The sequence below is a fragment of the Podarcis gaigeae genome (genome assembly GCF_964106915.1).
Source record: "Podarcis gaigeae genome assembly, chromosome: 1".
In the NCBI taxonomy this organism is placed as follows: Eukaryota; Metazoa; Chordata; class Lepidosauria; order Squamata; family Lacertidae; genus Podarcis; species Podarcis gaigeae.
The window spans coordinates 118059476-118082285 of record NC_139678.1 but is presented as its reverse complement, the minus strand read 5'-3'; the positions used below and the strand labels follow the sequence as shown (position 1 = coordinate 118082285).

The following is a 22810-nucleotide window of genomic DNA, read 5'->3' as shown; positions in this document are numbered from 1 at the left end:
CGAGTGTGTTCTTAATCATCTTTTCTTTGAAATGCACATATTAAAATGAGCTGGATTAATTAGAAGAATCCTACCCCCAAAATACTTTTTTTTTTCATGCTTAACCTTGCTATCAGTGCTCCCCTGTTTCCATCAAGCTGTTATTGTTACTGGCCATAGGCAACTCCTGAAAGTTTTGTCACTGATGAGCAATTTGTGAGGTGAAAAGCTCCAGGGACTAACATAAAAAGTGTTCCGTTCTGTTGATTCTAGTAGCCTAAGCTTCAGGGCTAGCTGAACACACTCCTTCTTGTTACAAGACTAACATAGTGTGTTGGCATACAGGACTGGAGGTTTATTGGTGTTGAAAGTACTGTATTCATGCAAATCTATTGCACCATCAAATCTAATGTGCACCTCAGTTTTCAAAACCTTGAAACCAAAAAAGTATTTTCTTACGTCAGCAGTATTTTTCAAGCTTGCAGTTGAATCTAATGCGCCATCACATCTAAGGTGCACCCTAATTTCTGTGACATAATTTGGGCAAAAATGGTGTGCATTACATTCGAGTAAATGGGGTACCCCTGAGGGTGCCAGGTGCAACTTTTTGCTGCAATTTCTACGTCTCTTAACGACTCAGCTCAGCACCTATCCTCTTACTCTCATTTCTGCCCTCTTCCCTCTCTGCCCTACTCTCTTAAAGCACTGGCATTTGTAAAAGCAGTGCTGACAGAGGGGTGGATATTTGGGTCTGTGGGGGCATTTGTATGCAACAATTTCAAGAAGTTATGAGAACTCCAGGAGACTGCAGTATCCATTATCACATTATTTTTCAGCAGTTTTCCTGGGGCTTGTCTGTATTTGAGGTTTTCTGTCAACGAGGCAATTATTTCCTTGAGTAACAAATGGAGCTGCAAACTTCAGTTGGTTCTCTCTCTCTTTCTCTCTCTCTCTCTCTCTCTGTTATATTACCCCAATTAATCAAGCAGCAAAATTATACCAATAGAGAGTTGTTATTTTATCTGTGAAGGAGTCGCTATCAAGATTTTGATCAGAGTAACACCAAAAGCACATCTCTTTCCAGACATTGTCTATTACAGGCTTCCTCAAACTCGGCCCTCCAGAAGTTTTGAGACTACAATTCCCATCATCCCTGACCACTGGTCCTGCTAGCTAGGGATCATGGGGGTTGTAGACCAAAAACATCTGGAGGGCCAAGTTTGAGGAAGGCTGATTTATTATCATTAAACAAGTCCTCTTCCTATCTCAGTGTAGGGGTGCCCTGCATACAATGCTATATAATATAATCTGTTTCTTAAGGCACTGATAAACCACAGCGTATTTTTGGTAGATCTGTTTTTCTTTTTTCCTCCCTTCCCTAGATAGGTTGGATACAATAATTCTGAAGCAGGTCTGTTCATAGCCCATTCTTCGATTCCAATTGGACGTTCCATTTCTTAGCCTGTAAGAGCTTTATATGTTGTTGTATAGCAGTGGCAGCTTGAAAGCTAGGAGGAAACTCTAGATGATAGGCCTGGTCTTCTGGGACAGTATGATCCCAGTGCACTCATGATTGCCAAATTGCCAATGTAGAAACTTCATCAGGCCACAGATTGGACTTGCCTACAGGAGCAGCACCATGCACAAGTAAGGAACCATCTAATTTACAGTGGTACCTCGGGTTACATACGCTTCAGGTTACATACGCTTCAGGTTACAGACTCCGCTAACCCAGAAATAGTACCTCAGGTTAAGAAATTTGCTTCAGTATAAGAACAGAAATCGGGCTCCAGCGGTGCAGCAGCAGTGGGAGGCCCCATTAGCTAAAGTGGTGCTTCAGGTTAAGAACAGTTTCAGGTTAAGAATGGACCTCCGGAATGAATGAAGTACTTAAGCCGAGGTACCACTGTACAAGTTTTTCAACTGCCATCATCTTATAAATGTGTGCTTAATTTTAGAAAAAGAATGTTCAGATTTAAAACATAAGGGTACTTAATGTCAGCTCTGAGATTGGCACTTTTAAACTGGCATGGCGTTCTTTGCATTACCGTTGTGCCAGAGGTAGTTTTCAAATAAAAAGGTCTATTTTTACTTCTATGGCTGTAAGATCAGCATGGGATCTGGAAGCCTGGTGAAGTGTCCTGTAGTTCTTTGATGTTTGTGGAGCATTTTTCTTGAAACATCACAAATCCACCAGGAAAGTTCCTATAGTTACATAAAACTAAAATTTCTCAACCGTGCTGTTCTTTTAGAATTCTGGAGGTGCTGCTTATTAGTATTGTTCATACTTGTTAAGGAAATAAATGTCATTGTGCTCAGTGTATTTTTACACAGGTAACAAATATTTCTAGCAACTACCAGAGGGAATGCTTTGTTCCCTCCATACAGGTGCTGAATGTCCAGAGAGCTCAACTGTATGAGGAAATATTAGGCCCAGACTATTACTTTCTTCTTGAGTAAAAAGTGAATTTAAAATATTTATTCGTTCTCCTCCTCCTGTAATACAAGTAGGGACTCTGAAACATTTCTCAGGGAAAGTGGGGCAGGGTGGACTCCAGTTTCCATTCCTCACTGCAGTACTTAAGGTAAGCCCCCATACTACTTAAAGGATCCTTGGGGGTTAGAATTGGGATTGTATTGAACTTGAAATGTAGACTTGTCCCTGGAGAACATGTGTACCAATTCCAAGTTGTGGCATCTTGGTAGCCAAGAGAGATACCGTGTTAAACAAACAGAATGGTGAATAAATGCATAAATGAATTAAGCCACTGTGAATTACCAAGAGAGGTGAGGGGCAAGTTGTCTGGGAGCTCAGTGCAGGGTGGGAGCAGAGATGGGCTCCACCATTCTGCACATCCGCTGCTGAGTTCCCTGCGCCTCTCATCTTGCAGAAACAGCGAGGACATTTGGCATCAGAAAAACAAGTGAGGAACACTGCCTTGCCCTTAACAACTTCATTCCCCCCCAAAAAAAAAGCTCATCATTTAAAAAAGCTCAACCCTAAAAAAACACTTCATCAAATCTGGCCCTCTTTGAAAAAAGTTTGGACACCACTGCTACTGGATTAACCTACCTCACAGAATTGTTGTGAGGGCAAGGAGGGATACCGAATGCTATGTCTTGAGCTTCTTGGAGAAAAGGTGGAATAGAAATCCAACATAATTATATTTAAAAAAAGGAACAGGAGAGAAAAAAGATTCCACCTAAACATTAGGAAGAACTTCCTGACAGTAAGAGCTGTTCGACAGTGGAATTTGCTGCCAAGGAGTGTGGTGGAGTCTCCTTCTTTGGAGGTCTTTAAGCAGAGGCTTGACAACCATATGTCAGGAGTGCTCTGATGGTGTTTCCTGCTTGGCAGGGGGTTGGACTCGATGGCCCTTGTGGTCTCTTCCAACTCTATGATTCTATGATTCTAGAAGGAACCTGGAAGTTGCTGCATTTGGTGCAGCTTCAATGATACCTGTTATTCTGTGGTGTTGCAAGGTCTTACCACTGGATGAGTAAACAGGCAGGCAGCATTGGTGAGAGAGGGCTGGGAAGGTTTTTCCAACAGGTGCATGTAGTGGCTGTTGGAACAGATAGTTGCTACAGTCACCTGGAACCTTTTGACCATATGGAAACCATACGTGCAAGATCCATATGTTCACTTGTTTCAATATGCCAGCAATTGCTATTCTCATCCCTTGCTTCAGTGTAAATAGGCAGGGTCAGAAGGTTATCGCTACTCCAATCAGTAATTATTGTGTGCTGTGTGCACAAGCTAAGCCTGATGCCTTTTGCAGTGTGTGACAGTTGAGAGGTCATTATGGATGCATTCATGTTGGGGGAAATGTCAAATTCGACATAACATTTATAGGACCACATAGTCCTGATGCATATTTATATTGACATAATGGGGCCTTGGTGTCTGTACAAGGTGTTCAGGGTGATTCAAGTGCCTGAATCTGAGAGGTAGGAATCATCACTCTCCAGCAATAAGAAATGTAATGTTTCAAATTGGTTGAAGACCTTACGTATTGCAAATTTCTGAACAGTAATTTAATACCGGTATTTAAGGAGTTCAAAATCTGATATTGAGATATAGCGCCACCTGGGGGAAAGCTCATGTCTAAGAAAACACTTTAAAAAAAAATATTTCTTATATAATGGGTGTATAATAGTTCTGTTGGTTTTTAGTCCCACTTTTTATTTATTGTGGATTATGCTGAAATCTGTTTCAGCAAAAGTTCTTTGCTTTAAACTGTTATTTATGAAAAGTGATTTGTAATTATCAATAGCATTTCTGGGTGTTTTATTTTCATAATAATTGCTTATTTTGGGAGACCCATAGGTGAGGATATTATTTGCATAGGCTGCTGTGGCCTTCCCTAGACATTTATTCAGAAGTTAAAAGCTTCTGCAGAATCAAATGCCATCATTCACATCTAAGAACTGATTTCTTAATGCTCCTCCCTAAGTCTGCGAGTAGCCGAAGTGCCATGTGTTTATCCTGGACAAAAATAAAATTATTATTAATAATTACTCCTTTAAAAAAGTACATTGTAACATTATTTGAATGTCCCATTCCTGCCATGGTTAAAAGACAAATAAATCTGGAAGGGGGCGTCAGCCTTCAGTTGGGAGCAGTTTGGGGATCTTGCATATGTTGTTTTGTATTCTAGTGAGTGAAGTCTTTGATAAGGAGGTGTCTCTCAGTGCTCTGAGCACAACCCCTGGTTTCAAAGGACCAGCTGCCACCATGTGGGGCGCTTTCCGTCTGCAGATGCATTAGTATTAAACGGGCATTCCTTGTGGCTGTGTCTGCAGCGCTTCTCTGGCCGTCGCCTTTTCCCTTTTTTCCTATCCACGAGGTCTGACATGCTTCCCATAATGGACCCTTATGACAAATGGTGACATTTTACCGCGGGCCTAAGTAATAAATGTCCAGTGAGAGGAGGCCCTTGGGTTGGATCAACACCGCTTTTGCAAAATTTTAAGCACTCGCCGCCTCCACCTTCGTCTCAAACCCCCTTCCATGGAGTTGCTTTCGTTTTTTTTTCCTTCGGCAAATCAGAGTCGCTTTGGTTACCGAGACCTCCTTTGCGCTAAGTGCTGCTGTCCGAGGTGCTGAATCGATGGCTCACTGTGCAATCGCCCTGCATCTTTCGGAACAATAGCCTGCTGTGAGCCATACGGTGGCCATTATCTTTGGGTACCTGCCGCGGAATGAACATCAGGGGGTCGGCTTATTTGCCTCTCTTTTTTTTCCCTTATAAGACAGGAATGTTCGATAAAATAATCATCGTTTGATTTGTATAAGTAGGGCTCAGTATTGCGAGAGCACACTTGCTAAATGGCATATGCTAGCGAGAACCTGTCGTAACACTCATCACGCAGGTGGCAGGATTCTATCTTGGTATTATGAGAAAAGTTAAGCTCCAGGCTGGGTGGGAGGGCACCCTGAAATTATGAATACACGGGTTTGTGTAGCGGAAGACTAGCTTTGACACATAAAAAGCACTATATGTAATTATACGTACTTGGGATAGGGCTCCAAGTGCTCAGACATTTCTCCTGTATAGCAAAGTGTATTCAGATGGGCAGGCTACAAATCATAAAATTATTATGATTATTATGATTATCATCATCATCATCTTGCCTCAGTTCTGCAGATCTCCCGGTGAAGGTGGTAACTTAGTTTTCACGAAGGAGTCTTTCAGAAAGGAGATATGGCTGACACCTTTACAGTGTTGCTGTTTGGCCTCTGGTAGAAATCTTTCACGCCCGTAGCACGTGTGTGTGTGTGTCCACAACACTGTATATTTTCCCTTAGACAGGCGCTTGTTTTTTCATCGGGCTAGTCGCTTTCCAGCGCTATAGATAAAACGTCCTTCACGTATTGGCAGAAAGTGGAATATTTATTAAAGCTCCGGATGCTATTGGGGGCCACAGGCTTCTACTCTCCCCTTCAATTTTATTTTTAGTGGATGGGTGCAGTAAAGAAACCGAGTTTGATACTCGTGTGTCTGTTGCTAAATCGGAGTCTTCTAACAACAAGGCGGCTTTGTAAACGGACTAGATGCAGAGCAATCCCGTCTTTGATTCCTTGGTGCCCCCCAGTGGACAGATCCAAAATAATTATTCAAGCTTTGGATTCCCGCCCCCTTCGTAGACGGCAATAAATGGACGGTGGGCTTTATAAAAATTCTCTAAGCTCCTCCAAATGAATTGAGAAGGGAAGACACACACCACCACCCCCAATCCTTCTTTTTAAGACGATTGCTCAAGAGTACGACCAACATGTTCCGGGCGCTAATAAGGTTGCTATCAAAGAGAAGCGACCATCAACCCAAATTAGGATCGAGCAGGTGGCTTTTAAAGAGCCAACTTTTATAAAGAAGACTCGTCGGAGAGAGGACGGCAAAACTCCCTCGTGGAAGCAGGAATGCAAGGCTCTGTGTGGCGTGGCGTGATCTGGACCCATGAAGATCACGCGAACACCTTGGTCTGAACAGGCAAACAGCCTCTCCTTCCAGCAATCGGAGTGCGGTAAGTATGCGCACAGAATCCCTTCTCGGGTCAGCCGTGATCTGGATTCAGAATCGAGGTGCGAAACCACACCGGCTCCTTCCACTCCGCTCTTCGTTGGGGGAACCGCCTGCACACCTGCGAGTGAATCACGCTCGCTTGGGAAGGCGCAACGCTTGGAGGCGCGTGATTCCTCTCTCTGTCTGTCTCTCTCTCTCTCTTGCACCCCCTCCCTCTCTCGCCGCCTTAGTCAACACCCGCACTCCTGCCCTCCCAAACTCCAGCTCTTTGGCTTCCCATCTTGGAGAAAGCGAGGTGGAGGCGCTGGCAGAAGCAGTGACTCATGCCTGCGTCGCAACAGATCAGCCGGCGATTCAGGCTTTTTTTTAAAAAAAAAAAGGCGAATCTGAAGTATTGGGGGGGGGGGCGCTAAGGTCATCTCGAATTAAATGCCAGGGAAGCCATTGATATTCCGACGTCGTTCGTGGCGGAGTTTATAAACGGCGAAGTTCTTCCAAAACGAAGATTTCTCCATCCTCCGCCGTTTGGGTTCCTGGAGTTGGAGCCTGGGTTGGTAAGTCTCTCTTGAATTATTATTTTTTTTCCCCCAACGAAAAAGAACTCGCCCCTCCGTTCTTGGGTTCCCGGAGGATTTTGGAGGCTTTCTTTCGAGACGGTAGGGCTGTCTCCGTACTTAGAATTGAGGAAAGGATATTCGGTAATGGAAAGCTGATGTTTACGAGGAATAACCTGTTACTTCACTTTCCACTTTGGCCCAGGACGTATCCCCGCATCTCTCTCTCTCTCGTTCTTTCTCTACCTCCGGAGATTCAGGTTTGGGACTCGAAATTAAACGCGTGTAGACAGGATGCAATCCTTCACCCCGCTGACCCAACACCCCGAGGTGCACTTTATTCACGATAACTTTTTTCGTTTGGTGATGATGCCACGGTGACAGGTGTTAAATCTTGACCAAAATTAAACCTATCTATTTCCCTTGAGCTTAGATTTTGATGTTTTTTTTTAAACAAAATCATTATTATTAAATAACGTGGACCAAACAGCTTTGAAGTCCAAACTCCCGAATGAGGTTGAGATCATGTATTGATCGATCCTCTGCTTCCTGACGACCAATGAACCTCCGGAAGAAGGTTGCTGGACGCGCAACGAAATGTCTTCCCAAAGCAAGAACACGCGTGGAGAGAGCGAGCCCCAGGAAGGCCAGCCCCTGTAGAACATCTCAATTTTCATTCATTCATTCATTGTATAATTCGTTTGTGCGCATTCAGAGGCGCAAGTTGCCCTATAAGAATAGATCGGCTTGGCTGCTCCTTTCCCGCAATATTTGCCCCCCAGTTCGCCTCCCTCGACGTCGTTCCGTTTGCCTTTCGTAAACCTGCGAAGGGAGAGGGCGCCCCGGGGACCACCACCGGGATCCCTCGGAGATCTTTCTTCCTCAAGCCATCGCCGGTCTCTTCCTCTCCCGACGTGCTTCTCCGCTTCCTCATTCGCTCCGAGCCGTCGCCTCCTTCGCTGCCCATTGAGCAAGAAGGGGCGTCGAGTGAGTGAGTGAGTGAGTGAGTGGCCGGCGGCGGCGGCCATCCTCCTCCTCTCCCTCCTCTTCCTCCTCCCACCTGCCCTTCCCCTCCGCCGCTTTGCTTCCAGGGGCGAAGACGGATCGTGCTCGGCTCGCCAGCCCCGTCCAGACATTTCCCCCGCTCGCCAGCCAGCGAGCGCTGCCTCATAAAAACCAACGAGGTGTCGTCGCCTCCAGCCATTTCTCCAGCCACGTCGCTTTGTCTGAGGAGAGAAGGCGGGCGAGAGATCCGCGCACCTCCGAGGAAGAAAGGGATCCTTCTCCTTCTCCCCGCGCTGGAGGTGCAACAAGGTCCCTTTTGTGCCTGCCCTGCCCTCCCCACCTCCGACGGCCTGCGACTTGGCGCCCAGTTGAATGGCTTCTCGTCGCGCCTTGGCCGAAGCGAGAGGAAAGAGAGGGGGCGGGGGGGGACCGATAGTCACAGCCCGAAATACACACACACAACCACACACACACACACACACACACCCTCTCTAAACCCGCCTTTCTCTTCCCTTGCAGTAAATCATTCTGCTGGGATCGGAGGAAGGCTAAGGCAAGAAGAAGAAGACGACGAAGCAGCCCGGGATCCAAGGGCTTTGCCTCAGCACCTCATGGCGACCTCGGACCCGTCCTCGTCCAACACGGCTCCGGATCCCAATCCGAGCAACTTGCGACCCACAAGTAGGTCTCGCCTTCCCGTCTCGCGCCGCCTTCGTTTGCTGCCGCGGTTGTGGCGGCCACGCGTCGTCGTCGTCCTTTTTCGGCGGGTGGGTGGGTGGCTTCCCCACAAAATTCGACATTCGCCACCAAAACTACCGCGACCGACATGGAAGCTCGCCTTCGAACGAGAAACCCCTTTCCCTCCACCACCACCCCCCCAAAAAAAACACACGAAACCGTGGGGTGGTGGGGGTGGTGGGCGTGGGGGAAAACAAAGGAACCAAGGAATCTGGGGCCATTGCTACAAAAACGAGAGAAGGGGTGGCAAGGTGGGGAGGGGAAAAAAAACCCTGTTCGCTGAGGAGGACTTTGTACGCGGGGCGTGAGGGGCGGGTCGGGGTCTCCGACCGTTTTTCGGGCTGACAGACCCGGCCGGCGCCAAGTTCCACCGGTGGTTTCTGACGCGCGGCGCGAGTCCCTTCCCGCCGTTTCTTTTTCTTTTCCCTGAGGTAATCTCTGATCCAGGGGGCCAATGGAGGCTATTCGAGAGGCTCCCCCCCCCCCATCCCTTGTCCCTAACTGCCCCGTGTTTTGCCTGGAGTTATTAAGGTGTGAGTCGGAAGGGGAGGGCGCGAAGGAGCCGGGTTTATAGCTTTCGGCTAGACAGACATTCGGCAACCCCGCGGATGGGAAAAAAAGGCGGGAGGAGGGGGCGCGGCGGCGGCGGCTCGAAATAAGAAGCCTGGACGACATAATCACCCAAAGGGGGGGGGCGATAAATGGAAGCTTGGCAAAAAGCGGGGAAGGGGTCCGCCCCCCTTGGAAGGGGTTGTGAAGCATGGACACCCCCCTCATTATTGGGCCACATGAGGGGAGGCTAAACCCACCGGGCGAAAATAGCTTTTTGTGTGTGTGTGGCGGCTGGCGCCTGTTTGTGTTTGTGTGGTGATTTTCTTTCGCCAAAAGCTCGCCTAATGGTTTCAAGGCGTTTAAAGGAAACCCGTGGCGGGCTTTTATTGGGGGGGGGGGTTACACACAAGAAAAGAAGGGTCGAGCGCGGTGTTGTGTATGTGTGTGCGTGTGTGATGTATCTCCTCAGGAAGAATCCCTTCCCTCCGCGACCATTTCAAGGAATGCGGCCTCCTGTCAGGTTCCCTCACAGCAGGGAGCAGCGCGGGCTGCGCGCCCTCTTCCCGCGCTCGCGCGGCCATTGCCTATTGTTTCCCGACGGCTCTCTCTCTGCGCGCTCCCTCTCTCCCGCCTCCTGGTCCGGCTGCGGGAGCGCGCGCGTGATTGAGGGGAAGGGATGGAAGAGGTGGTGTGTGTGGCGCGTGTCCCTTGGCCTCCTCTCCTGGTCATGCTCCGCCTCGCCTGAGGCGTCTTAAAGTCCTGTCAGAGCTGCTTCTCCCGCCTGCCACTCTCCGGTCCCGCCTTCCCTTTCGGCTCCCCGGCGCCCTGTCCTTCGTCCTCTCCGGTTGTCCTTCTTCGGCAGCCGGGCGGCCTCCTCCCTTTCACCTGAGGCGACCTTCTCCCGCTGCCTCCTCGCCGTCCTTGCGCCTTTCCAGCGCGCTGACCCGCTGGAAGGGCTCTCCACCCGCGCCATTTGTCTTCTTCCCCTTCCCTTTCCCGCCCTCCTCTTCTCTGCTCTCTTTCCCTGCGCCTTTCCCTCTCTGCCTGGTGGCTCCAGTTCGACCACAACAACCCCCATATTTTTTTTGCCATACATCCCCACCTCAGCAAGCATCTCTCCAACTCTTAAGCTTGGAATCCCCCTTCCCCATAGCTGTCAACTTTTCCCTTTTCTTGCGAGGAATCCTATACGGAATAAGGGAATTTCCCTTACAAAAAATGAAAACGTTGACAGCTATGCCTTCCACGCCTTCAGATGCGCTCTGTACCTCGCCACCATTTCCCTGGGCGCGTCTTCTCGCGCCCGCCTTCCTGCCTCTTCTGGTCCTCCCGGCCAGAGCGCCCCCTACAGGCGCGTTTTTCAAACAGCGTGGAAGGGGTGGTAGTAAAGGCGCGAGACCCAGCGCGCACTGCGGGCAGAGCCAAAGCCCAGCCTTTTCATTTAGACATTTTTGTCCTTTTTTCCAAGGGGCAGTGCGGGGCGGGGGGGGGATTTGCTGACCTCTCCGACATGCCGGTTTGAGACTGTGGTTGCATCCATGCTTAAAACGAGCTCCACGAATGCCAACGGACACCTGCTTTCAAGGGGTGTGGATCGCATGGAAAGCCTGGCGATCTTTTTTGAAAGGAAGTTGCGTTGGAACCAGGGGGTCCCGAAAGGATGCAGCTACAAAGGCCATAAACCTGAACTCCGGAGCAGTTACCCCCTTTGTATTGGGACCTAAAACAATGGCCAAGTAATACACCGCTAGCTAGAACCTTTATTCTCCCTCCTCCTTTCCTGCGTCCCTCAGTTAAGCACTGACTTTACTACAGGCCCAGCTTTTGGTCCCTTGGAGAAACGGGGTGTGCTTGTTTCCACAATTCCAATGCAGGGTTTTAACTCCACCCACCGTGTTTTGCTTATTTATATATTTATTGGCAATCGATTTTTTTTCTCTTTCCTTCTCCCACCCCACTCCATTAATTGCTTCGGATGGGCTCCTCCATTTCCCTCTCTTTCTAATTTCTTCCAGGAGTAGTGTGGGGGGAAGCACATTGGAAATCCAGTTAGGAATTTCAAGTTGAATTTCACAGAAATACACGGCAGTCAGGCAAGCTAGTTGTCTTCTTCAGGCATTGCCAGTATCCGTGATTTGGGACATGCAGCTTAGGTTTCATTTAGGCCGCCTCCTGAATAATACACGCATACCCTTTAAACTTGAAAACATATTTTATAATACCACTAGCGCTTTAGAGATTAAAGAGTCAGAATATACGCTTTTCCTTCTGGGTTACATTCACACGGTATCCTTTCTTAGGATCCGGGTTAGTCATTGGCAGAGCTGCAGTTACTGGGCATGGAAGCCAGCTGGCAAATAGGCTTACTCGGAAGTAAATCCCCCTAAGTTCAGTGGGGCTTACTACTGTATTCCTTAACACCGTGGCAGAGCCGTTTCCAATTCTCCAGGCCTCTTGAAGTCTCTCGGCCCGCTGGGGCTTTGATGGTTGGCAATCAATTATCTTTCTGTTTCCTTCCTTCTGTGATTTGTTTGTGAGTTGTTGTTTTTTGTCTCTCCCCTACTTTATCCCTTTCTATTTGCCCTCTCTCGTTTCAGTTAGCGCCCCAAACTAACTCACACTTGCCTAAACCTAATTGAAGGTCGTTGCAGCCTCTCGCACTTTCAGCACCGCCTGAGATGGACAGCGCAATGCGTGTTCCAACTGCCTGATAGGGGTTGCGGGCAGTATGAATGGGGTTGTCTCGAAAAATGGGGAGCAGGAGGACGTGAGGGGCCTTTCAATGTGTCTCCCTGACTCGTCATTCCGGCTGCAACCTAGTCATGCAAGTCTGATCATCTAGTCAAATACTATTTTTCACCCAATTAATTCCTGAACTCTTCCATGACCCCATTTCATGCCAGTTTATTTTAAGCTGCCACTTTCCTGGAGCCGTGCCAATAAATTATTAGGAGATAGTCAGTTCTCTCTCTCTCTCCTCCAGCTGCTTTGTCTCTTCCCATCTTCCGGCTGGTACCTATACTGCCAGCGACTCACCACTGACTCGCCTGCGCGATCAACCTGCTATTCCCTCCCACCCACCACCCACCTCGTGATTCCTTCATTGGCCCCAAAGGCTCCCTTAAAAGGAGAGCGTGCTCGACTTTGTTAAAAGACCACGGAAATCACAAACTGGAGGCTTGATGGGGAACTTGGAATAGCAGAAAGCTGGGGAAGGGGGCGGCGGCATGAGGTTTATTTCCCTTGTCTAATGGGGCTGCGACTAGATAACAAAGACTTTTGTTGTGCTCCTACCAGATATCACAGGGGAAGTGGAACTATGTCTTTGTTTGGACCAACGACTGCATGTCTCCCAGTCCTTGCGTTGACCTGGAGACATTAACGTAAAGCAAACACACCTGTGCGAAAAGATGCAGGTAGCTACGCTGAGAATGGAGGCCTGCCATTTTCCGCCACCAGCACTCACATTCATACCGGAGGCATTCTTGATGACCCCAAAGACGTTTCGTTTTAGAGTTAAGCCTTCTAGCTGCCATGAGGGTAGAAAACAGAAAGATAAAATGCGTTCCGCTTGGAGCAGTCCCTGTCCTGCGTAAGTCTTCGCTCCCACCACACCTCTCCAATAACCCCTTCTAGGACAGTGGAGAAGGCACTCTGCTTCTGGCCGGCTAAAACTGTTTGCCCATTCACCTTTTGAGTGGGATCTGCTGCAATAAGGTAAATTAAGATTGAGATGCCAGTGTAATTGCCGTCCCCTCATTACCCCAAATCGCCAGTGCGATCAGTCAGTCACCTTTTGGGACCCGTTCTCTCTTTTGTCTAGCAGAACATTATGGTCTGCTAGTGGGGCTGCTAAATATTTCGTTTGCGTTCTGAGAGCTGCAGTATATTTTTTAGAGCCAGGTCTGCCGCTCCTTCGAAGCACAGCAGCTGGGGATTGCAAAGTAGGCTGTGCCGTTCATTTCCACGGCCATAAACCTCTCGTCTCTGTTCTTTTCAGCTTATGACACCTGGTGTGGTGTGGCTCATGGCTGCACGAAGAAAATCGGGCTGAAGATATGTGGTAAGTGAAAAGATGCGCGCGCAAAATAATCGTGTAGCTCCGGTCATATTCTCTCTGTGTCTGTGTCTCTTTCTCTTTACTTCTCTCTCACCTCCTTCCCTCCTTCAGGCTTTGTCTTGAATCCACAACCATCCCCGAAGCTTTTTTATCACTTGCTTAAGCCCATCATCGCTCCCTTTCTGAAGCAACTGGGTTGGCCGACCAGAGAAAAAGTAGGCCACCTCTTTTATCTGCAGATAAACGCGAGAAACGGGAACGAACCGCAAAGAAACGTTTCTCCTCCCCTCTTCCTCCGCCCACGGAGAAGTGCGACGAGGCAACCATCAGCAATACCCCAAATTCGTTTTCAAGGAGGTGGTGGGGATGGGCGGGCTGTGTGTCTGTGTAAGAGCGAAATTGGCGCTTCTCTCTAATCCTGTGCTAGAGGCTCTTGCGCCCTCTACTGTCCGACGCAAACACAGACCGTCAGCAGCCAGGGCAAAGCGCAGCTGGAGGTAGAATTTACTGGTTCCCCGTTAAATTGACCTACTGGAGCTAGAAAACAACAACTGCAGCTGCTGGAAATACACCACAGGCCTTCCCCCCCCCCCCAGGGCGTTTGAAGCGAGATGGGCGTTTAGCAGATGGATAGCGCGACACCTGTGTGCATTTGCAAGAGGTTCCTTAGACGGGAGATCCTCTGCCCAAAAAGAACTGCAGGTCTTTTTGCGCGTGCGATGCTGCTGGTAGATTAAACAGGGCTAGCTTTAGGAAGAAGGCATCTCCGCGATTCTGCTCCTCCTGTCCACCTCGAAGGGGGTAACTCCTCCTGAAGCCTCCGGGTATCCAGCTCCCTCCGGCGACCCTGTGAAACGGGGGCAGTCGAGGAAGGCTGGGGAAGGGGGTGTGGCGGCGGCGCACGACCGAAGGCGAGAGCGAGCAGCAGGAGGAAGGGATCGCTTGCCAGGCGGCGAGTTGGGGCTGCTTTGCCACATCTCACTGTCTGAAATTTTTCAACCTTATCGGCCCAGAAAATACGGATCTCCTGGGGGAGAAAGATTAACGAGAGCCTTATTAAAGAGCCATTCGTCAGGCTGCTGCGTCCGCGAGATAGGAGGCTGGCAGCCAGTCAGCGCTCGGGTGTCTTGAAGTGAAGGGAAGAGGAAGGCCAGCAAATAATATGCCGTCAGATTGCACCCGCTACAGCAAGAGATTCATTTACGGATAACGAGACTGTCTGCCTCTCTTTAGATTTCTTTATAACGCCTAGGAAAGAAGGGGGCGGGGTCGCCTAAGCCCAGCCAAACCTTGGTCCATGTTTTGCTTTTGGAGGTTTTAAATGCGTTTAACAAAAGCCCGGTCCTGTGAGCTTGCTGGTAAGAAAACCCCACTGAACTCCATGGGGTTTACTCCCAGGAAAATACGCACAAACTCCCGGCCTTTCAACAGAAGCCCTTTGCGCGCTTATTTTTGGGAGTAAGGCTCGGGTTAGGGACTTCTGGGTAAACACACATAGGATCAGGCTGAGAGAGAAGCGCTTTCATCAAATCACGTGTGTGGGGCTGCACTTAAACATGCACTTGCATGCACGCAAGCACGCACTCACACGTTTTTCACTAATATTTCAGCATGCCAGAGGGTGGTGGTGTATTTTAAAGACGACGAAAACACGCGGGAGTTTGGAGCCGGAATTAAGGCGCGTCTGAAAAGCACCAGCGCCGAGGTTGCTTTAACCCTTCCAGCCCAGCAGAGGTTGCCTTGGAGGCGAAGCAAGGACTGCTATTAACTTCTTCCTCTTCTATAAATAGCTCCTGATCTGGGCTTAATGGGCCGTTTCCTTGCTGGGCCCTTCAGTGGCTGGAGAGGCGAGGGTTTTTTCATCATCATTTTAATTTAGCTCGGCAAGCAGAACTGATAAAGTAACGCGCCGCTGCCTCTGGTTGCTAGACTACCGGGGTTTATGGAGGGGCAACCCTTCTGCTGCCACTAAACAAATACAGACCGCTGAAAATACTGCGCGCGCTCTCAGCGACCGTTGTCAATGCAGCACGGTGGGCAACAGCGCGATCCCCAAACCGGTCCAGCTGTTAAAGGCTTTAAATCCAGACCTGCAGAGTATAGAACGTTTTGGACTGAGCCGCTAAGTCCAGCTGGTGGTTTAGAGCACTTAGTCTTTAAGGTGTCCCAAGACTCGTTTGGTGGTGGTGTTTTGTGGCCTACTGTTTCTTCATTATTTTTGCTCGGGGCGGGGTTGAGCGCGCCTGCATCCTCCCACATAATGAAATACATACATTTCTAAGCTAATTTAGAAATTTTAAACAACGGGACCTCCTTAAGCTGCAGCCATTTGATCGCTGTTAGATTTGTTCGTTGGTTTCAGGCTTCCCTATGGGGAAAGGGCAGGGTGAGATGCGCGCAGATTAGTTAGATCCACTTTAATTCTTTCCATATTAAATTCAAAAGAGTCTGATTTCTCACAGTTGGGAATCAAATTTCCATCGTCTGTGTGTGTATGTAAATCCCTTCGTTGCGTCTGGCGCTTCCAAACGTCGCCGGTTGCCGGGCCATTAAGGACTTTCAAGTCGATTACCCTGCGCGATTGATCAGTTAATTAGCCAGCCCATCAAAGCGAGTATTATGGTCTCCGAAGGCAGGCGCTGGCTGGCGGATGCTTCCTGGAGCAAAAACGTGCCGACTTATAGGGGACCAATCACCCGTTTTGTCCAGAGTTGTGAAGGCGTCTCGCCGGACTTGAGGCACCTAACCCAGATGTCTGTGCAACGCCGAAGTAACTTTCGCGAAAGGCAGACCTAACTAAAAAGCGGACTGAAGATTATTATTTTTTTAAGCCAGCTGTGAATAAATTATTATGGAGGTGATGCTGTGCATCTTGGTCTAGCCGGAAAGGCAGAAGATGTGAGAAAATTACTGTATTTAAGCTCAGGAATATTCGCATTTCTTTTCCCGGCGCCCACACCACCCGTGGATACAAGATTTTCCGTTTGAGATATTATATAAACCAGGCCTGGAAAACTTGCTGCACTGCTCCCTGCTGCTGGAGCCTAACATCCACCCATCATCCATTGACCGTACTACCTGATGGGCTTTTGAGTCCATCGACTTCCGGAGGGCTGCCGGTTCCTCACCTCTACGGTGAATTATAATCTCCCCCCGAGAACTAGCAACTCTGTTTGAGGATCCCGGTTCCTCAAGCTCCTTTGGTGTCTGCAAAAAGAGGGAGGGGCAAGAGATCTCGGGATCCCACCAGGGGGACGAAGTCATTCAGAGATCTGAATTGAGATCAAATCCTACAGAATTCGATTTACTTCTGAGAAAGCACTTGTTGTCAGACAGCGCTGCTCCCTTGCCTTGCTTTGACTGTCTTTTAGCGCCTACAAACCCTGGCGGGAGCGATCGCACCCTGAAAATAGTTATTCACATAAATAAATAAGTAAGTAAATGCAAAGCGGCCTCGCCTCAACTTCTTTTGATTTCAGCGGACTTTCCGATTTCTCCCCGTGGAGTTTCCAGGGACGTAGAGTCTGGATAAAGGGGCGTCTCGCCAAGACTGCGACCGCCAACTCAGTGTGACTTAGGTGGCTGCAATCCTTTACCTGGAACTGTGACTCAATGGAACTTGCTTCTTGAGTGAAGAGACATGTTTAGAATTGCGCTGTTATCCCAAAGTAAGAGTGCAAAGGATTGCCGCACAATTGGGAAGAAAGGCCACCGAAATCCAGCGGGGTATATTTTCCGCAAATATAACGGGTTTAGGATTTGTGCTGCTTGATCGATGCTGACCACGCCTAGGCATGTTTATTCAGGGAAATAAGTCGCGCTGCGTCCCGTGGAAATCACTCCTAAGTAAATGCGCGCAGGATGAAGAATTGCCAAACGCGATGGTGCCAAAGAACAGAACAGGGAACATGAGGCCATATTGTATTTTTATATATCTCACCTGTCCCCTAAAGACGTCAAGGAGATTTGAACCGCCCCTCCCCGCTTGGTACATCACTCTGACACCTAGTTAGGGAAGTTCTCGAAGGACACAAGAGTTCTTATTCGGAAGTCTCCAAAGCAAGAAAAATAAAAGAAACACACAACACATATCCCTTCTGTTCAGCCCAGTAGAAACCACAGAGATCTTAAAACTACCGCAAAAGTTACCACAGTGCATCCCAGAAGCTATACACTAATAGAAAGCTCTTTACGGGAGCGATTAGGTTTGAAAACCCTCTAGGAACGAAGCAGAGAACACTTCCAGCGGGACGCATCATAGAGGCCACACACTACTTCCTGTGAGATGGTGGATACATTGGTTTAATAAATGAAAAATAAATAAATCCGTTAACTTGCAAACCAGTTAAACTGCAGTCGTTCGACCTGAACAGTATTTAGGAAAGCAGGACCCATAAAACTGTTTCCTTTTATGCAAGTTTAGATTCTTAAAACTTTTCAGTATCATCCAAGCTTGTGCCCTTGGGTCGGTTTCGGTGTTTCGCATTCATTCATGATGCGCAATGGAAATAAATGCCTGGTTCAATTTATGTTCAAAGGTACAGAAAGACTAGGGAAACTTCTCTATTCTGAGGCGAATCAGAGTGGAAAGTAATTTATTCTCTGCTGCCCCCAGTGCTTGTTTTCCCGGTATAATTATTTAATTCGAGTATTCAAATCGTTTTGTTGCCATTCTTCCATTTTGGTATTTTGTTGCGTGTTCCTTTGTCTCTTAGACCCAACTCGCAGCCGGAAGGAATACGCTGCTTGTTTTAGAAAGAAGCGAACTCAACGCCCTTCCCCATCAGCCAATCAGAGTGAAGTAGGACTCCTTTCCTAATTGGCTATGCTCTCCTTTATGTAATGTGAGCCGCGCTCGGATTTATCCAATGAGGCTTCAGTAGAACATTCACAAAATTTCTGCGGTGGTTCTTGGGTGGGCGGACTATAGAACGCAGTCGCTCTCGTTTCTAGTCCTCACGGCCGCTGTAATAGAGCGAGGTCGAAAACGAAAAGGCTGCGGAAGGTTGGGTCGCTTGCTCTCAAAGGTGGTCTATAGAGACCTTAAGCTAGGGGGCGGTCTGTCAGAGAGCGCTATAGTGGAGCTGGGATTTTGTTATTCCTTCCTGCCATAGCTGTCAACTTTCCCCTTTTTTTAAGGGAAATCCTATTCGGAATAAGGGAATTTGCCTTTTTTTAAAAAAAAAAAGGGAAACGTTTAAAAAAGGGAAAGTTATGCTTCCTGCTTCCGCTCTATCTTATGAGCAACCCAGTCCTGTGGTCCCAATGGAGACAGACTGGTCTAGTAGTCAAAATTCATAGCCCTCCCTTTGACTATAGAGCAGTATTATTATTTAAATAAACACCTTATAGTTTTCGATGTTCGAATCCAGAATGGGATGAGCTGTGTTTAAAGAGTCTCTCTCGTTCGCTCGCTCACACAAACACACAAATTGTCATTTTTCTATAACTATGCCTCTCAGTAGTTTAATACTATTTTCTTTAAGGCCTTTAAATCTTGCCCTGAAAATAATTGGCTTCCTTTTATATGCCCAGTAGCGTCAGATCAAGTCGAATTACCTTCTAGGAGAGTGGGGAAGGGAGAGACAATCTACTGTAAAATAATTGCCCAATTTGTACCTATTACTTCAACGTCGCGTGGATGCAGCAACCTGGTTAACTTTATTAGCTGAAGATTTCCTGATACATCATCCTCACAGAAGTTCAATTTGGTTTGTTTTTTAAAACAAGAATAACTGATTAAATCTTTAAATGGGAGGAGGAAAGGGGGGGCAGCCCTGGCTGGCTCTAGACAGGCCCCGCTAGATCTCGTTTTAATTAACTTTTCTGGAAATGAGCAGCGTAGGACTCCCGCCCTCCTTTCTGGATGCACCGAAGGACAGAAGAATAGCACAACTAGTACAGTTGATGGTTATCAAGTAAGCCTCGCCAAGGAGAAATAGAAGAAATCCAATGCGGCAGACAGGGACGCTCCTGTTATCTGTGCCACTTGTTCAAGGAGACCGACGGGTCTACTAAATTCTTAGGGCCACGATCTAACGAAGTCAAGCCCCCTTTAATTCCTGGAGTCCATTGGCGATCTGAGAGTGATTGACTTTGGCTGAATTCTCGGCTCTTTATAGGTAAACAGGTAAAGGACCCTTGGACGGTTAAGCGCAAAGGCGACTACAGTATGGGGTTGCTGCGCTCATCTCGCTTTCAGACAGAGGGAGCTGCGTTTGTCCACAGACAGCTTTCTGGGTCATGTGGCCAGCAGGACTAAACCGCTTCTGGCACAACAGAACACCTTGAGGGAAGCCAGAGCGCACGGAAATGCCTTTTACCTTCCTGCTGCAACGATATCTATTTATCTACTTGCACTGGCGTGCTTTCCAACTTCTAGGTTGGGAGGAGCTGGGACAGAGCCACGGGAGCTCAGCATCTTGCGGGGATCCAAACCCTCAACTTTCTGATAGGCAAGCCCAAAAGGCACAGTGATTTAGACCACAGCGCCACCTGCGTCCTTCTTTATAGCCACCACCACCACGCGTTGCTCCACATTTTAATCCTTTGCTGAAAGGCCAAACCCCATTCCAATACGCTTTGTGGGGGCTTCAGCTCAAGGGACCCCCGTTATCATTCTTTCAGTTGTTGGCAAGCTCAGTGCCTTTTGGAATTGAAGAAGGCTGATGTCCTCTCCAGTGCATCAAGCGCGCGCGCACAGAGCACACGCGCACTCCTGGAACCGTATTCTTTGGAGAACAGCGACCCCTTCCTGTCTCTTTACGCACCAAAAAAACCTAAACTGAACTTGGAGAGACATAAATAATAGGGGGAGACTTAGGTTCAATTTCCCCACCCACGGGGTGATCTTGAGCTTCTCTTTGCCAGGGCTTTATTATTAGTATTAGCATTATTTTATCCATACTCTGCTTATCTGTCTGGGTTTCCCCAGTCACTTTGTGGGGAGAATTCCTCTCTGACCGCTTTTAGAGCAAGAGGTGGGGGAGCTGTGGCTCCTCCAGAAATTTATGGGACTCCGCCTCCCATCGGTTGCAGCCAGCATGCCAAATGGGTCATGGTGGATGGGCGTTGTAGTCCAGAAACATTGGGAGGACCAGTAGCTTCCCGATCGCTGCATTCGTTCCTCTCTCGCTTTTTGAGCAGAAATCTAAAATTAAGATTGCGGGAGTTTGCCTGTCACAAGCGGGGACCTCTGGTGGATGAGTCAGTGGAGTCACGTTTTGCAGCCTTCCTCGGCTGAAAACTTTATTTAAAAAAGCAAGCTCCCCCCCTCTCTTCGGTCCGATGCGCGCGCGCTTTAGCAAAGACGCAACACCTCCCAAGTTTATTCTTGGCACCGTGTGCTTTCGCCTTGAAAGGGAGCGTCTGCTGACACGTGCCTTTCTGTAAACCCCACCCGCGTCCCCCTCTCCTGCCTCCCACTGAAGTCAGCGGGACGTTTTGCCTTGGGCTACTCCTTGCAATGGGGGGGGGGAGAAGGGGGGGGAGGCCTGCCTGTCATCACGAGGAAGGAACCGCGAGGGCGTGAGTGAGCCGGAAGAAAAGGAAGCGCGTCCCAAAATCGTGAGCCTGAGTCAGAGTGACAGGAGAAGACAGAAATAGCGACTGCTTTGGGGGGCTTCCCCTCCCACACCGGCACTTGCACGCACGTCTTCCTCTTCGACTGACGACGCAGTTCTTCGAAGGAAGCTATGGGATCCGTGCAACGGGCTCCCCACTGAAGGCAACAGCAGAGAAGGCAACCACTTGGTTCCAATCAGGCCTGATGGTTGCTAGTAGCTATGCTCAGAGTAGACCCTCCAGTCTACTAACCTAACGCCCATTATTTTCAACAGCCCTACCCTTGTTTGGGCAGAAACATACAATGCTAGTGTCTATTCCGTGTTACAGCACCGGTACATCTAACCTCCTCTGTCTTGTCTACACGAGCTGGCTGCGGCCTTCTGGGACTTCAGGCCTTTTGGGACTTCCATCCCCTTCGTGGAGATGCTGCGAGTTGAACCCACGACCTTCTGGATGCACAGCAGGGGCTCTGCTACTGAGCTACAGGCTCGGAGCCACCCATTCTACACTCACGAGTGGGACTTGCTTCGGATTAAACGTTTCCCAGGAGTGGGGTGTCCTGCTCCTCCATCGGGTTTCTTTGCACCTAAAACGTTTCTGAATAGGAGCTAACTTTCGTTATGGCTTAATTTAGAATCTCAGAGGAGCTTTCCCCATCAAACTTTTGCAGTGGCAGCCTACGCACGTTTACTCAGAAGTAAATCGCACTATGCTGAATGTGGCTTCATCCTAGGTAGAAGTGTGCATAGATTGGAAGCCTTGATTATGGTTATTATGATTATTGAGTTTTTTAAAAGTAATATTCAGAAATAAATAAGAATAAACATGTGCACCCCATTCCTGGAGACCATTCCATTGCAACTATCCAACGTCCCAAAATTTCAACACCTCTTGCGATGATTTTGACCCCTTTCCGTTTTAACTACAAATTCTACAAACACCCTCCATATCTCCTCAAAATCATTTCTCCTGCATATTCCCCGTCTTACCTTAATGGCACATGTTAATTTATCATAAATAGCTATATCCCATACCTCTTTATACCATTCTTCCATTCTGGAAGGGAGACTGGGAGCCTTAAACATGAAGTACAGTTATTTTTATGTCTTAATTTTTTTTTTTTTTAAGTAACCAAACTGAAGAGAGAATCCTCTTCGGAAAGTCTCTCTTTTTTTAAAAGGTTATATAAAAACAAGTGTAGCGGTCGTTCTCCTTTTATTTTGAATTCGTTTGCGTCGAAATCTATCGCAGTTATGTGCGTTGCGAGCTTAATACTGACGAACTGATGCGGGAGGGGGGCGCATTCATTCACGCCCCCTACCCCCGCCCCTTCCCACGAAAGAAATAATTATCTTTCGGAGGATGTGAAGCGAGCGCAGCCTTCCAACATATAGATTAGCCTCCGAGGTGGTCCTATTGAAGCCAGGCATAATAGGGCATCTGTTCCCATGGCAACGAAAAGCAAACCCGGAAAGCTGGGGTAGAGTCTGACTGGAGCCGGGAAGCATTGACAGATTAATCAGCAGCCTCCGGGGACGACGCAGTGGCGTAGCGTGGGGGGTGCAGGGGGGGCGGCCGCACCGGGCGCAACATCTGGGGGTTAGGGTTAGGGGGTGCAAATCCACGGGTTAGGGGCCACAAATTACTTACCTTGCCCCGGTGCTGACAACCCATGCTACGCCACTGGACCGACGGACGCGCATTCGCCGTGGATTTCAGAGCGCGAGCGCCGAACTAGATTTCCTGATGGGGAGCCACATCCTAAAATCTGGTCCTATGTGCCTGTTAGCTTAGAAATTAGTCCAATCTCAGTGGGACTCGCTCCCTGG

General features: G+C 48.4%; 1 protein-coding gene across 4 annotated transcripts in view; it reads left to right on the top strand.

Moving 5' to 3' along the window:
* Positions 1-6155: 6155 nt before the first annotated feature.
* GAD1 (glutamate decarboxylase 1) overlaps positions 6156-22810 on the top strand; it is a 58754-nt gene continuing 42099 nt past the window's right edge. Inside the window, exons 1-3 of one of the 4 annotated variants that reach the window (XM_083708686.1) lie at positions 6156-6507; positions 8585-8746; positions 13356-13418. In XM_083708686.1, the coding sequence (XP_083564812.1) occupies positions 6441-6507; positions 8585-8746; positions 13356-13418 (292 nt within the window). In that variant the 5' untranslated portion in view covers positions 6156-6440. Of the gene's footprint in view, positions 6508-6530; positions 7061-8174; positions 8375-8584; positions 8747-13355; positions 13419-22810 lie in introns of those variants that run through there. The other 3 variants (XM_083708687.1, XM_083708689.1, XM_083708688.1) reach the window with 3 other exon arrangements.